Genomic DNA, 14,148 nt, shown 5'->3' with positions numbered 1-14,148 from the left:
AACATTATAAATTTCGAAGTATAAATTGTGCTTGGCGAAATACAGGTATCTTTATTCCCAAGTGTCATTAGATGTTCATATCGTAGAGCCGACGCTGATGGAATGCGTGCAAACTAAGCTCCGCATTTACTTATATACCCTTCAAATCGATGCTCACTTGTTAAGCATTACGTAATTTTTGCACAGCGCGACTTGCGACATTTCCAAAACTAAATACTCATCAATGTCTATATTCACAATCTCAATATCAAAGTTGAACTAATTTCCACGTTGCAGCAAAACCAAATAAAATTGTATAAGGGGAACGATTCATCTCTGTTAATAAGGACTAAACTCTAATCATTCCCCGTTGCAACTTGAACCTTATTGAATACATTAAACTTAAAAGAACAGATTCGATCTTCCCATTGTTGCTAAACGAAATCTATGTCAATCTAAATCATAAACATTTTTCTGCCGTGAAAGAACACAGATTTACATATCCAATATTAAACATTCGGTCAGAAAATTAACATATAGATTATTACATTAGGCTGCGTTTACACTTATTGTTACAATAAAGGAAATATTAGTGGATTATATAAGTCTAGTAATAATCTTTCTATTTATCAAAAATTATGAAATATGAATGATTACAAATACGGAATATTAACAATCAAGTAATAAGAACCAACTAATATAAAATAACCAAGAATAATTAACGGCACATGGATATGAGCCGTGAGGTTCATATCATATGGCCCCCACTTTGAAAATCGTTTCTTGGACGAAATACATATATACATATATAAATGAAGGAGAAGAACGATTTACGGAGAATATGCACTATACGAATTACCCTTTTTTCACAAAAATACTAAATAATACGTAATAATAATACAAATTAATATTTACAGGTACAGTCATTCACTAAAACCATTAAATATCTATGGGTAGTACAAACATATTATATACACCAAATACCTGGAGTGTTAGTCATAACATCCCCTTTAAATTTCAAGGAAATTTCATGTAAACAATGCCCTTATTGACACAAACATGTTTCATCAGCCTTTTCTTTAATTTGCTACGGCTGCTCACATACTTAAGTTCTGCAACCATACGGCTAACAAATTCCTCGAACTTCATTTGTTTTCCAGCGATTTGCTCGGAAATTCTCACCTTAAGATTCTGATTAGAACCTTTATCGATTTCACACACTAAAGGAAAATTTCCTTTCGAGTCTACCTCACTGATTTCTTCCATTTCATTCCAAACTGACTCTTCACCAAGAGCATAAGTTCGTCATAAAGTCTTGGCGATATGGTTAGATCCACCAACATTTCATCGTCCAGACTAATCTCACTTAAACCATCATCTTCACTTATTCTTCGGGAACATTCCGGTTTTTCTTCTACAGGCACTTGCATTTCCATAGTCTCTATAATTAAGTCCATTCGGGATTCTTTGCGACAACCGCAAAGGTTACACATCTCGATTTCTTCTTCAGTTTGTACCGCCACATCCATTACATCTCTCTGCACATGCACGGCGCCTTGCATCATCGTAGAGAGCAACGGATCTCGACCACCATCTTGAATTCCTATAGGATTCTTGAAGTCTTTAGTGCCAGCAATTTCCTCAACTTCTTTTACGTTTGTCCCAGAGAGTTCTGCGATTAACGATTTCCTCAACAGGGAAAACTGCAAAGACATCTCTTCTTTCAGATATTTCTTCAAGTCGGCAATTTCCTTTGTCACGTGTTCACGCAGCGAATCCTCCAAAGGTTGGATCTGCTCGGACACAACTTCTGAAATTAGTTTCTCTGTTTGTATTTCTCTGTACATATCTTGTTCTGTCTTTTCGAATTCTCTCTGCCACTCGACGTATTTTCTTGAATTTATTTCATGTAGCTTACGCTGATACTCCATCCTTTTCTTCCCTTCTTCTGGATTTACTTCCGGTCGGACGTAAGACATTAGCTTTAATGGATCCTTGTTATATAATTGCGCCTCTGACACAACTGATGAACATCCAAAGGACGTTGAGTGTTTTACCTTAAAGGACTGCATCTCTGGATTCAATTAAAATGTTTATCTTCCTTCCGTCTCAATCTAGCTTTCACCAATCTTTTTCTCAATCGAGCCTTCACCAATCTCTTTCTCAATCGAGCCTTCACCAATCTTTTTCTCAATCGAGCCCCACGTGTAGGGTGCCAATGTCACGGACGCACGCAATTGCAGGATCGCAAATTGTCACGAACGCAATGGTAGTGCCACTTGCCAAGGACGACGTGACTTCCCTAGTCGGACGTAAAGTTGTATATCCAAATATACTGTAGACAAATGAGGCACAGGCGAAGAAAAACGTACAACCACTGATCGGTCGCACGGCAGCTGCTAAACTGGACGCGACGAACGTCTCGACGCTACTGTCAACTCAACCTCTTTCACAGCGAGCGCGGCTCTGCTCGTCTTACCTACCTGCGAGACTTACTATGGCCGTTACGCGCGCTTATTCACGCATGAGGGTTGACCTTAGCTTAATGTAAGACGCAATTCATCTGCGTAACATATATATATGTATGTTCATATAACTATAACTGTGTGTTATTTCACTCTCCACTATAGGTAACCTTTCAGTAACACACACACAGAGAGCTGCAAATTATGGTAATCCTAGCCTGCCTCAATCTTCCCAATACCTTATGTTCTAATTTCACCTCGGCTAAAAATTCAGACGGCTAAATTGGATACTCTGACCCCTCTCAGGTACGGGCTTGGTGAATAAAGCATTGAGAACTTAAGGGTGTTGTTGGTGAATCATGAAATAAATGAACGACTATTCTCAAATTTTAAGATTGGCAACTGCATCTTCTGGGAGGTTACTTTGACCTTTCTTTTCATTCATTTTTATCCAGGAGATGGTTTATTTCCAATACATACGAAAGCTTACATTACACTCAAGTTACAATTTACAGTCCATGAATATCCTTAAATTTAAAATAAATACAGAATCCCCTGTTCGTTAATATTAGATTCGATGAATCCAGAATTCTAATTTGCTGCATGTCTCCACGGGAAAAATCCAAATATGTGTATGTGCAGGGAATAGTTACTTGTGTATGTGCGTCGCTAGGAGGAAGCCGTACCAGGGAAGAGAACCCTGTCGTTTTTGCAACCGTAGACGAAGCTTACGGCCTACCATTCAGTAGCAGACAAAAACTTTCGTACGTGCCCCTTCCTACAGTATTGCGACCAAAATGTGTCACGAGTGTCGATGTTAATACGGGCAGGATTTTTAAACAGAATAGAATCTACGGGCTCCACTAAGTACTTGGGATCGAGAAACGTTAATAGGCAGAGCTTGCATCAAGATACACGCCAATGATGACATTTCCATTGAAAAACGAGACATATTGCATTACATGTCTAGTTTTGCTTCCTTGCCCAAATAAGTCTACGTTGAATAAATTTTGAAGAAGGCCAAAATAAAGTTCGGAGATCTGAAATTCTATCATTTATCCGTAAGAATGAGAATATATGGGTCAACAGTGACAAATACATGTCCAATAGGCAGGCGTCATTAACCTCAAAGGATTTCGGCCGATCCTAACCTGTCGTCCCATAACATTATAAATTTCGAAGTATAAATTGTGCTTGGCGAAATACAGGTATCTTTATTCCCAAGTGTCATTAGATGTTCATATCGTAGAGCCGACGCTGATGGAATGCGTGCAAACTAAGCTCCGCATTTACTTATATACCCTTCAAATCGATGCTCACTTGTTAAGCATTACGTAATTTTTGCACAGCGCGACTTGCGACATTTCCAAAACTAAATACTCATCAATGTCTATATTCACAATCTCAATATCAAAGTTGAACTAATTTCCACGTTGCAGCAAAACCAAATAAAATTGTATAAGGGGAACGATTCATCTCTGTTAATAAGGACTAAACTCTAATCATTCCCCGTTGCAACTTGAACCTTATTGAATACATTAAACTTAAAAGAACAGATTCGATCTTCCCATTGTTGCTAAACGAAATCTATGTCAATCTAAATCATAAACATTTTTCTGCCGTGAAAGAACACAGATTTACATATCCAATATTAAACATTCGGTCAGAAAATTAACATATAGATTATTACATTAGGCTGCGTTTACACTTATTGTTACAATAAAGGAAATATTAGTGGATTATATAAGTCTAGTAATAATCTTTCTATTTATCAAAAATTATGAAATATGAATGATTACAAATACGGAATATTAACAATCAAGTAATAAGAACCAACTAATATAAAATAACCAAGAATAATTAACGGCACATGGATATGAGCCGTGAGGTTCATATCAAAGCCTTGTACCTCTCTGGGAAAAATCCTGCGGACGTCCATGGCAGTGACAATGCAATAGAAGAATCTTCAAATCTGGGCAGCAGTGAGTAGCAGAAACCATGCATAGTGATGAGTGCAAAGAAACACGACAATGTTGCCAACAGGAAATCTAACATATCTGCATAGCAGATAATTATTGACTCACTTTTGTAATATGGAAATGTATTCCCATTTTGAAATTTCTGAGAGCTTGACTTTCCACTGATACATTTTCTGAGTGAAAGCTATTTGTGTGGGTTACCCTTATAATTAATTATTTATTGAAAATATATCAATCATTTGCAGGTAAAATGTACTTTTCAACATTATTTTCAAGGTTCATTTTTCTTTTAGGCTGGGAGATGGACTTACGTTATCACAAACAATGGACCACATGTTGAATATGTAACAGCTCTAGTAACCACAGAGGCAATCAATAAAACAGTTGAACCTATAAGGTAAGTACTTGGAAAATAGTTTAATAATTACTTCCTTCTGAACTAGATTTAATACTCAAGTGATAGCTGATTATGTGACAAAATAAAGAAACTATAATAATATGTAATATTTTTAATAAATGGATTGCTAAATTATTTTTTAAGAGTAATCACTGTGTGTCAGGGACGTCTTTAGGGGAGGGTCCATGGGGGCACCAGTTGCAAGTGTGCCCCCCAAACAAAATTTTGATAGTTTAAAAATTATCCTAAATTAATATGGGACGATATGAAATTTTGGCTGATACCGATAAAGTAACGATATGAAATTTTGGCTGATACCGATAAAGTAACGATATAAAATTTACCGATACTGATAACCGATATTCTACCGATCCAATATATAAAATTAGAAATGGTCCCTGAAGAACATGAAAGGTTCATTAACCTCCTTAATAAATGTGTGTTTCAAGGTGTCTGCAGTGAAAAAGAAATTGTATATTTAGACATGTACTTTTTTAGAAATTAGGGCATGGAGATTATCCATAAAAATTACAACAAAATGGCAGAATTTTGCACTAAATTATCAGATATTTATCGATATATTGCATCAGTAAAATAATCGGTAATTTTACTGATAAACCGATACACCGATATGCCTATATCGGTCAATACCAATAGAGTACTGATTAATCGGGCCCATTCCTAATTAATACTATGTAAAATTTTCAGGGAAATTTATAGCAGAACTCGAGCACTGTGTGGGGAAAAAATTGCTATTCTGAAGAAAATCTTCAGAAGCAAATGTAGGACACCAAAATTTCCACTCCTTCATTGCGCACTGGTTTGTAACCAGTCATATAATATGTCTGCCTTGAGGGCAACCTTGCCCCAAGTTCCTAGAAACCAGAGATGCAAACTTTTTGTTATAAATGACCCTTTCCTTACAGATGGAATCAAAGTCTCTGCCAAGTGGTCAACAGTTAGGGATCGAGAGATAGAGTTGTCCAATAAAACTGATAATGTACTGAGATTTAAATGTTCTCCCTGCTTCAACTTCAGAGCTGTGTTCTTGCAAGTATCTTGTCTCGAGTTGCTGAAGGTGCTATCAATGTGTAGTTGTAAAGTGTTGAAGTATGTTTCCATTTTTAATGGGTAAATTCACCCCTTTTTTAAAAAATAATTTTTGCTCTTGTACCTGTCAAAAACAAATCATACTAATAGTTTCATAGGATCAAATTTCAAAATTTGAGATTTGGCCCCCCAGAACTGAATAACCTAGCTACGTCCCTGCTGTGTGTTTTTACTTCTTCAACATATATTATTATGTATTGTTTGACATGATATATTCACTGTTACATTGCAAAAGAAAATTACATAGCTTTGCCACATTAGCATTTCTAAATTTCATAATTGACGAACTCAAGCACTTAAGTAGGTAAGTTTATTTCTGAAGTAAAAATTGTTTCAAGTATGTCAGATTTAGCCAGATGACAGTTAACTGAATAATAAAAAAAAAACAATGTATTTTATATAAATAAAAAATAAAAATTAACTCCATATTTCTCTGCAGAATATTGAGTGTAAGGACTCTTGAAATTTTTAGAGAAAATATTGTTTATTAGGAGCATTTTCATTGCATGCCTTATTTAAATGCACTTATATAATTTTAATTACTCATAACAATATTGGGTGTTTTTTGTTATTATAGAACTATTCATAATCTTTTAATTTGTTTCAAATAAGCTCATCAGATTGACTTAGTGCTTGAAGTCAGAATTGGTAATCGGTGTGTGTGTGTGTGTGTGTGTGTGTGTGTGTGTGTGTGTGTGTTGGGGGGGTTACTGGATTTTTGAAATTCTTAGTGTATATTTTCCCATCTGTGCGGATACTATCTAACCATATTCTTCCCCTCCCAACTTCAAATTCTAATTTTGTTGATATTAAACCACACATTTATACACCTGCACTGACAAAAGTGAAAACTACCAAAAGTATTCTTCAAATATGAATTGAAGTTAAGTGACATTTTGGTTCATTAAGAAAAATGGTTATTAGAAGCTGTACTGTAGATAAATTGTTTTTGTGTTGTGTTTACCGATTTCAGAAGCCTTCACTGAGTGCAATGCAAATGACATGGCATTGCAATTACACCCGAAAATTTAAAGATGGCTCTTTTTAACTTTTAACTCAATAGCGACAAAAATGTCACCATGTTTTAATGCCGAGCCCTTCAATTAACAATTTGTAAACATGTGCTTCTAATATATTAACAACTACAAGTATTTAATTGTGCCTTTCACCTTGGTGCTCAAGTGTGCCTTTTATTTTATTCAATTATTATTCATCATCATCACTGCAATCAGCATACATATCTAGGCAGTTGGAGGGAAGTGATTACTCCCATTGTCCCTCCTGCAGATCCATGCTTATTTTCAGGACCTGTTGTTAAACAACTTAAAATGTAAAATCTGGGCAATATTTTGATGTAATGGAACATAGAAGAATTAAATGCAAAATATGGTGAAATGGTCCAAGAAATAAATTAATAAATTTACACTAAATCCTGTTCAGAAGTTTGCATATTTGTAATTCCAAAATTTACATTTAAAGTTTTACTACATTGTAACTTTTTATAATTTTTCATTATGTGCAGTAAAGTGCATTTGCTTATTAATTATTTGATATCAAACTTTCTACAGGATACATTCATGGATAAGTGGATTTAATTTAACCTTTCCATCTTATGCCAAAGTTTTTGCAGAGGTAAAGCAAGGCTATAAACCTGTTTTAAATGCTGAAATTGTTGCAGAGGTAGATAGGCCAAGAAATGGAAGTGTTAAGCTGTACTTGAAAGACAATGGATTAGGTAAGTTCAAGTGAATTTTGCTTAGCATTTATTCTTATCAAGAGGTTTAGTCCCTTGTCGTATATCTACCATTTTATTTAGTTTTTGTTTGTAAAGAAACAGTACCTGACACTAGAAACTCTCTTTGAACTGATACCAACACCAATATCGATAGTCCTACTGATTCCCACCAATACTGATGCAACCAAGGTGTTCAAAATATTGATTAATAGGGCTAGAATTTTCATGACTTAGCATATTTTTTTCGTAAGGGTGATGTGTTCCCTAAACATATAGAAATTCATATTGTGAAGAAACTAATTGAATTAAGGTGCTTTTTAAGGGCATATTTGACCACTTGTACGTGACAAAGCATATTTTGATGGATTTTTGGTCGTATTCAGCATATTTTCGCTTTTTCAAGAAATATACAGTCATTTTCCATGTGGATTCGTTCTTACTCCTCCCATGTTCACTCGAGGATTTTTTTTCTTTTTGGACTGCAGCAAAATCCTTTTCATTTTTAATTGAAAATTTACAGAAAGTATTCATTGTGAAGTTCAACTCATCAGGGCCCATAAAGTGAACTAAAAATACTATGTATGTGAAAATATTTCAGCATAAGTTAGATATTGATGTTTGAAACAGTCTAGTTATAAGGGCATATTTTTCAAATTATAGTGCATATTTTGTAAAATTTTAGGTCATAAGAGCATATTTTATTTTGCATATTTTGGTGATTTTTAGATCATAAAAATTCTATTCCTATTGATTAATATTAGTGGGTGAGTATTTCATTCCAATTGTAAGCATCGATTTACTAATATTCAAGAATTACATTAGAATATAAAAATACTTGTTAGTAATCAGAAAATGCAGTTTTCCCACACAGTATTGGTACAAAATCAATGGCAACTTCGAATTTTCCATAACTTTGAGGATAATTAGCCTCCATGAATGAGTGGTACGGCATTTTTGTGGACCCCGCAAAAGATCTACATACCGGAAAAAATATCAACTGGTATCAGTAAAGTCCTCCTCCGTGGCCATGCAGTGTAAGGCTCCAACTGCAGGATGGCATGGGTTCAAGTCAACCTGGGTTCAGTCTCTGGATTCTCGACCTGTGTATAGGGCCGGTGGCAACCCACCATCATGAGGAAATTGGGGAGCTACTGGTGAGTAGCGTAATCCAGTCTGGGAAATCTGCTATAATGGTTGAGGGTTTGACGTGCTGACCCATTGTCCACACCTCTAAGTAGGATTATGGGAGGGAGGCTGGCAGTTGGGAGGTAGGCCAAGGCCCTTCTAGGGCTGTCAAGCCATGGGGTATTATTATTATGTGGGTGACACTAAAAGTTTTTAGATGCGGCAACACTGATTGCAGCAATACATTGTCTCTAGGATATGTTGAAGTTAGTAGTCTGTGAAGTGTGATAATGCTGCAGAATTTATAGTTGTTAATTGTTGTGTGCCAGAAATTAGTCAATTATTGTCGTGTGTGTACAGTAAAATGGATTTAACACGGGAGCACTTCAGAGCAATGATTTTTTACGATTTTCAAGCAGGTTTAACACAGCAGCAATGTTATGAAAGGCTCCGAAATGCATTTCAGGAGGAAGCCCCATGCCGTGCGACTGTGTTTAATTGTTTCTTTAGAATTTTGACGTGGACGTCAGAAACTCAGTGATGAATTACGTGATGGTCGTCCTGTGACAGCAACTTCTCAAGAAAACGTCAACAGAGGTGCGTCGCATGATAGAGGAGGATAACTGGGTGACATATGCAGTTATTAGTGCAACACTGGGTATTGGTATGAGTCAGGTTCAAACGATCCTGCATGACCGCCTTGGTGTCAGGAAACTCTGTGCCAGATGGATCCCACACCATCTTACTCAGGAGCAAAAGCAGGCACGGGTCACATGGTGCATGAAAATGCTGGACAAATTTAACCAAGGACAATCAAATGCAGTGTATGACATAGTAACAGGTGATGAAACTTGGGTGTACTGTTATGAACCCGAGAGCAAACGACAGTCGACGCAGTGGATCTTCCCGGATGAAGACCCACCAACAAAAGTCAGGAAGGGACGAAGTGTTGGCAAACAAATGGTTGCCACTTTCTTCAGTCGGACGGGCCATATTGCAACAGTGCCGCTACAGGGACGTTGGACCATTAATGCTGAATGGTACACTATGGTTTGTTTACCGGAGATCGTACGGTAAGTTCGTGAAAAATGCCCACAAAGTCGCATTATTGTGCATCAAGACAATGTGCGCAGCCCAGCAGTATGAACAATTGAATTCTTCAAAGCCTCCAACATCAAAGAAATGACTCATCCTCCTTACAGTCCTGACCTCGCCCCTTGTGATTTCTTCCTGTTCCCTAAAATCAAGGATACATTACGAGGTTCTTCATTTCCTACTCCCGAGGAGGCAGTCACCGCCTTCGTTCAGTGCATTCAAGAGGTGCCTGCAGATGTGTGGTCCCAGTGCTTTCACACTTGGTTTGAGCGGATGAACAAGTGTATCAACTGTCATGGAGAATACTTTGAAAAATTATAGCATTCATAATTTTGGTCTCCAGTGTTTTATTTGCGCGTGTCTAAAAACTTTTAGTCTGACCTATTGTATTATTATTATCAGTAAATAAAATCCAACTGGTACTTTCCGATACTGATACCACTGGCATCAGCTGATACTGGTACATACATACATTGGCATCAGTATGTCATGTACTGCAAACTGCATTAAATTTCAGTATATATGTATGAACAGCACATTGATTAGGTTTTAACAAATAATGTTTCATAATTTTGTTATTTTGCATCATCAGACTCAATTGGCTAGGAAAAAAACAATTTGTTTTGTGTATTACATAGTGTGTTGAAACAGTTGCAAGATGGTCACTAGTATATATGTATGTTACACAGGTGCAGACACCAATGAAGATGATGGCATCTATTCTGCATATTTCACAAATTTCATTGGTGATGGAAGATATGGAGTTATTACATATGTGGAGAATACATTGGATGCCTTTATTGTAGAAGGTAATTTTGATTCTGTTTTAATTTTATCACTGAAGAGAGCAACACAATTGTCATTTTTATATAATCATACAGAAGTATTTTTGTTTTATTTATTGTCTGTACTGAAAGACACAAGTTTTGTTGTAATTTATTGTTTTTTTCTTCTTACAGTACTGAAATATTATATTGCCTTTTCTGCTACTATAGCATTCATATAGCATTATATCCTTTCACACCTTGCTCTTAAAAGATTAATAAGAGTACAGAGTTGAATTGTAAGCAGTTTTGTAAATCAAATTTGTTATTTGCTGAAACATATCTGTTAGCAATTATGGAAAAGCATGTTGGTTGGTAGTTGACCTATTTCTAAGACAATTTGTATTCTGAATGCCATAAGTTATTTCATATAGCTACTTTGGTTGAATTAGTTCCCTCAACTGCAGATAGATGGCATTAGTGTTTACATGTTGAAAGGTGTTCATAGCAGTTGGAAGTAGCAGCATATCTGGAATAGATGTTAAAAACGTAGCACAGAGAACTAAGTTTTTGAAATTGTTTGGAGGGTAGATGTTGGTTTGGTAGCTCAGTGGTAGAGCAATAGCATAGAACAACAACAAAGCAACGGAAACAGCAACAAAGATCCAGTACCTCACTTTGAGATCATTATTTCTGAAATTGATATGGAATAATAAACATAATGTCATGTGATTTGCGTCTAGCAGAAAGCATAGATAGTGAAACAAGGTTTCAAAGTCGAAAGTTAGAGAGAATCTTGTGTATTGACAGTCAACTAGGGCTGAGCTCATACTACTTTGATTTGATGCCAATAGCAGTGCTGATTTCTACTGACAATCAATACTTAAAAATAACTACAACAGTACTACTAACCTCCACGATGGTGCAGTGATAGCATCATCGCCTTGTAATCAAGGAGTCCCAGGTTCGATACCTGGTGGAGGCACATAGTGGTTCGGATTCCACTTTAAACTGTAGGTCCAGTCCCGATTAACCTTACTGTGCATAAAGTGGACTTAAAACACTAACTCAATCAATCAATCAAAAACAGTACTACTAATAATAATAATATGAAATATGAACCTTGTTCTGAAATTATTTATGATCTTGAGACATATATATTTAGATCTGACAAGTATTATTCACTTATAATTAACTGTTTTATTTCAGAATCTAATGTGAACAATGAAAATGTTCAACTAAACATTCCAGGTGGTATTCAATCACATATTGTGCAAAGACTTCCTCCAGAAGGTGAGTCACATATTTTATGAAATGAATTTATTTGAAAAAATAATGCATTGAATGAGCTATTATTATAATTTATATTACATAAAAATTAATGTACTAAGTAATTTGAGAGAAGAAAATGTCATTATCATGTGCAACAATTTGTTAAAATATTAATGTATGTGAGAAGGTACAACTGATTTTTCCAATTAATAAGTCTAAAACACACAATGCTTATTAAAGTACGCAAAGTTAAATTGTCTTTTTTTTGTGGATAAATAACTCAAATATGAAGTATAATTATTTATCTGAGCATACTAAGAATACATAGAGTAATACTTCTTTCTGATCAATACTGAACAATTTCTGTTATAATCTAGGTATGAGGAAAGATTCTGTAAATTATAATTTCAAGCAACTTTTTGAACTTAAACAAAATTAATGTTATAACTAGAAAGAACTAGAATTGACATAATTTTAATCTTGAGAAAAAAAATACCATCACCATATTTTTGTTCACGAAATTGCATCTTTACTTCTCTATACTTTTACTGTCCTCTGCCTAATTGAGATGTAGAAATGTGACAAATTTTATTTATATGCTACTTCTACATATCTATTAATGTTTCTGTGGCAAAATAAGTTTCATGAATTTTATAGGTTCATACTACAAATGCAATGCAACCTCAATTTTGCCTGAATTATAACATTTTTCCTTCATTATACATATTTCTTCCTAGTTGCAAGAAAGCATAGTTACATATTCTCATCTAGGTTAAGTCAGCATTAAGAAAGCAATGTGTTTAAAAATTTTCTGCATTATGAATTCTTTCGTATCAGTTCTCTGAAAAATGTATAATTGAGAATACACTGTTTACAGAAATACATGTCTTGGATATAAGAACTGAGGATAGTACAATGTTTCTCATTTGGATGCCATCAGTAGCAAAAAACTGGAAAATGTGAAAATAGGCAACAGCCTTTTGAGGGTTAAGAAGCTTTCTATTGAGTGATATGTAGTCACCACATCATGTCCAACACTTCTTTTATTTGGCTTTTTATCAAGATCCAGAAGTTACATTTATTCAACTCTCAATCTGAAGTTAAATATTTTGTATTTTTATTATTTGCCTATATTTTAACTTCTTTATAATTATAATGAAACCTGAAAAACATCTGTTTGGAAATTTTAGAATCACTTTATTCCCTTACAAAAAATTGTGAATTTTGATTAGTTCTTGGAAGGTTAAAATACGGAGGTTGTTTGCTTTATATCTGACCATTTTCGATTTGGTGCTGCCACCTGGCGTATCATGCTGGAACTATGGGTCTGCTGGCGGAAGTAGTGTTGTGTCTGACCTTGTAGGTGCATGAGTGTTGGTAGTGAATGTTATCAAATGGCACCGAAAATCAACCAGTATTGGGAGGGTTACGTAATGGCCCTTTTCCATGCTAAGTTTTCATACGTACGCATTGTGAAAAAGTGTCGGGAGAATGGGATAACACTCGGGGTGACTACTGCAAAAGCTATTGTGGCCCGTTACACACAACAGGCTCTCCTTGCGAAACATTCACCCACGAAAACCACCAGGAGAAGGGCTACAAGCCGTGTACACCACCTTCTACCGCGTCACATTGCCGAACGTAAGACGAACTGCAGGAAACTGTATGAAAAGTAGCTGGCGGGTTCCAAATGGAAGAAAGTTGTCACAATGGATGAATCATATGTCTATCTCACTGCTGGTGGTCACATTCGGGAGATCACATATTGTGACATTGACGGCAAGGGGCACAGCAACTTTGTTCGTCAGTGCAGGGAAAGTTTCCCTCATGGCTTTATGGTTGTGATGGGATTCGGATATGAGGGTAAGTTGATGATACGCAAGGTGGACAAAAACGTGAAGGCGAATGCCAGATACTTCCAAGACTCCATTCTGACACCTATCTATCGGAGAGACATCCCACAGTTGTATGGAATGGACGTGAACCAGGTGATGATCCATATGGACAAGGCTTCGAGTCATACCGCCAGAACATCACTACGTTTCTATCAGGAAATGGTAGAGGAATTAGGAATTCGTGTGATGATCCATATGGACAAGGCTTCGAGTCATACCGCCAGAACATCACTACGTTTTTATCAGGAAATGGCAGAGGAATTAGGAATTCGTGTCATTCCGTTTGAAGACATTCCTGTGAAAAGCCCAGATGCCAGTCCAATGGATTTTTG

The 14,148-nt window shown here is 35.9% G+C and overlaps 1 protein-coding gene across 2 annotated transcripts in view; it reads left to right on the top strand.

Annotated features, from left to right (window-relative positions):
- The window catches only part of LOC145989742 (calcium-activated chloride channel regulator 1-like), a 69,055-nt gene that overhangs the window by 43,013 nt on the left and 11,894 nt on the right, over positions 1 to 14,148 (top strand). For both annotated transcript variants that reach the window (XM_083125023.1, XM_083125022.1), the window contains exons 14-17: positions 4,717 to 4,820; positions 7,499 to 7,665; positions 10,575 to 10,694; positions 11,859 to 11,942. In XM_083125023.1, the coding sequence (XP_082981149.1) occupies positions 4,717 to 4,820; positions 7,499 to 7,665; positions 10,575 to 10,694; positions 11,859 to 11,942 (475 nt within the window). The remainder of the gene's footprint in view (positions 1 to 4,716; positions 4,821 to 7,498; positions 7,666 to 10,574; positions 10,695 to 11,858; positions 11,943 to 14,148) is intronic.

This window comes from Lepisma saccharinum, chromosome 7 (assembly GCF_977018435.1).
Source record: "Lepisma saccharinum chromosome 7, izLepSacc3.1, whole genome shotgun sequence".
NCBI lineage: Eukaryota > Metazoa > Arthropoda > Insecta > Zygentoma > Lepismatidae > Lepisma > Lepisma saccharinum.
This window is presented reverse-complemented; position numbering and strand designations above follow the sequence as displayed.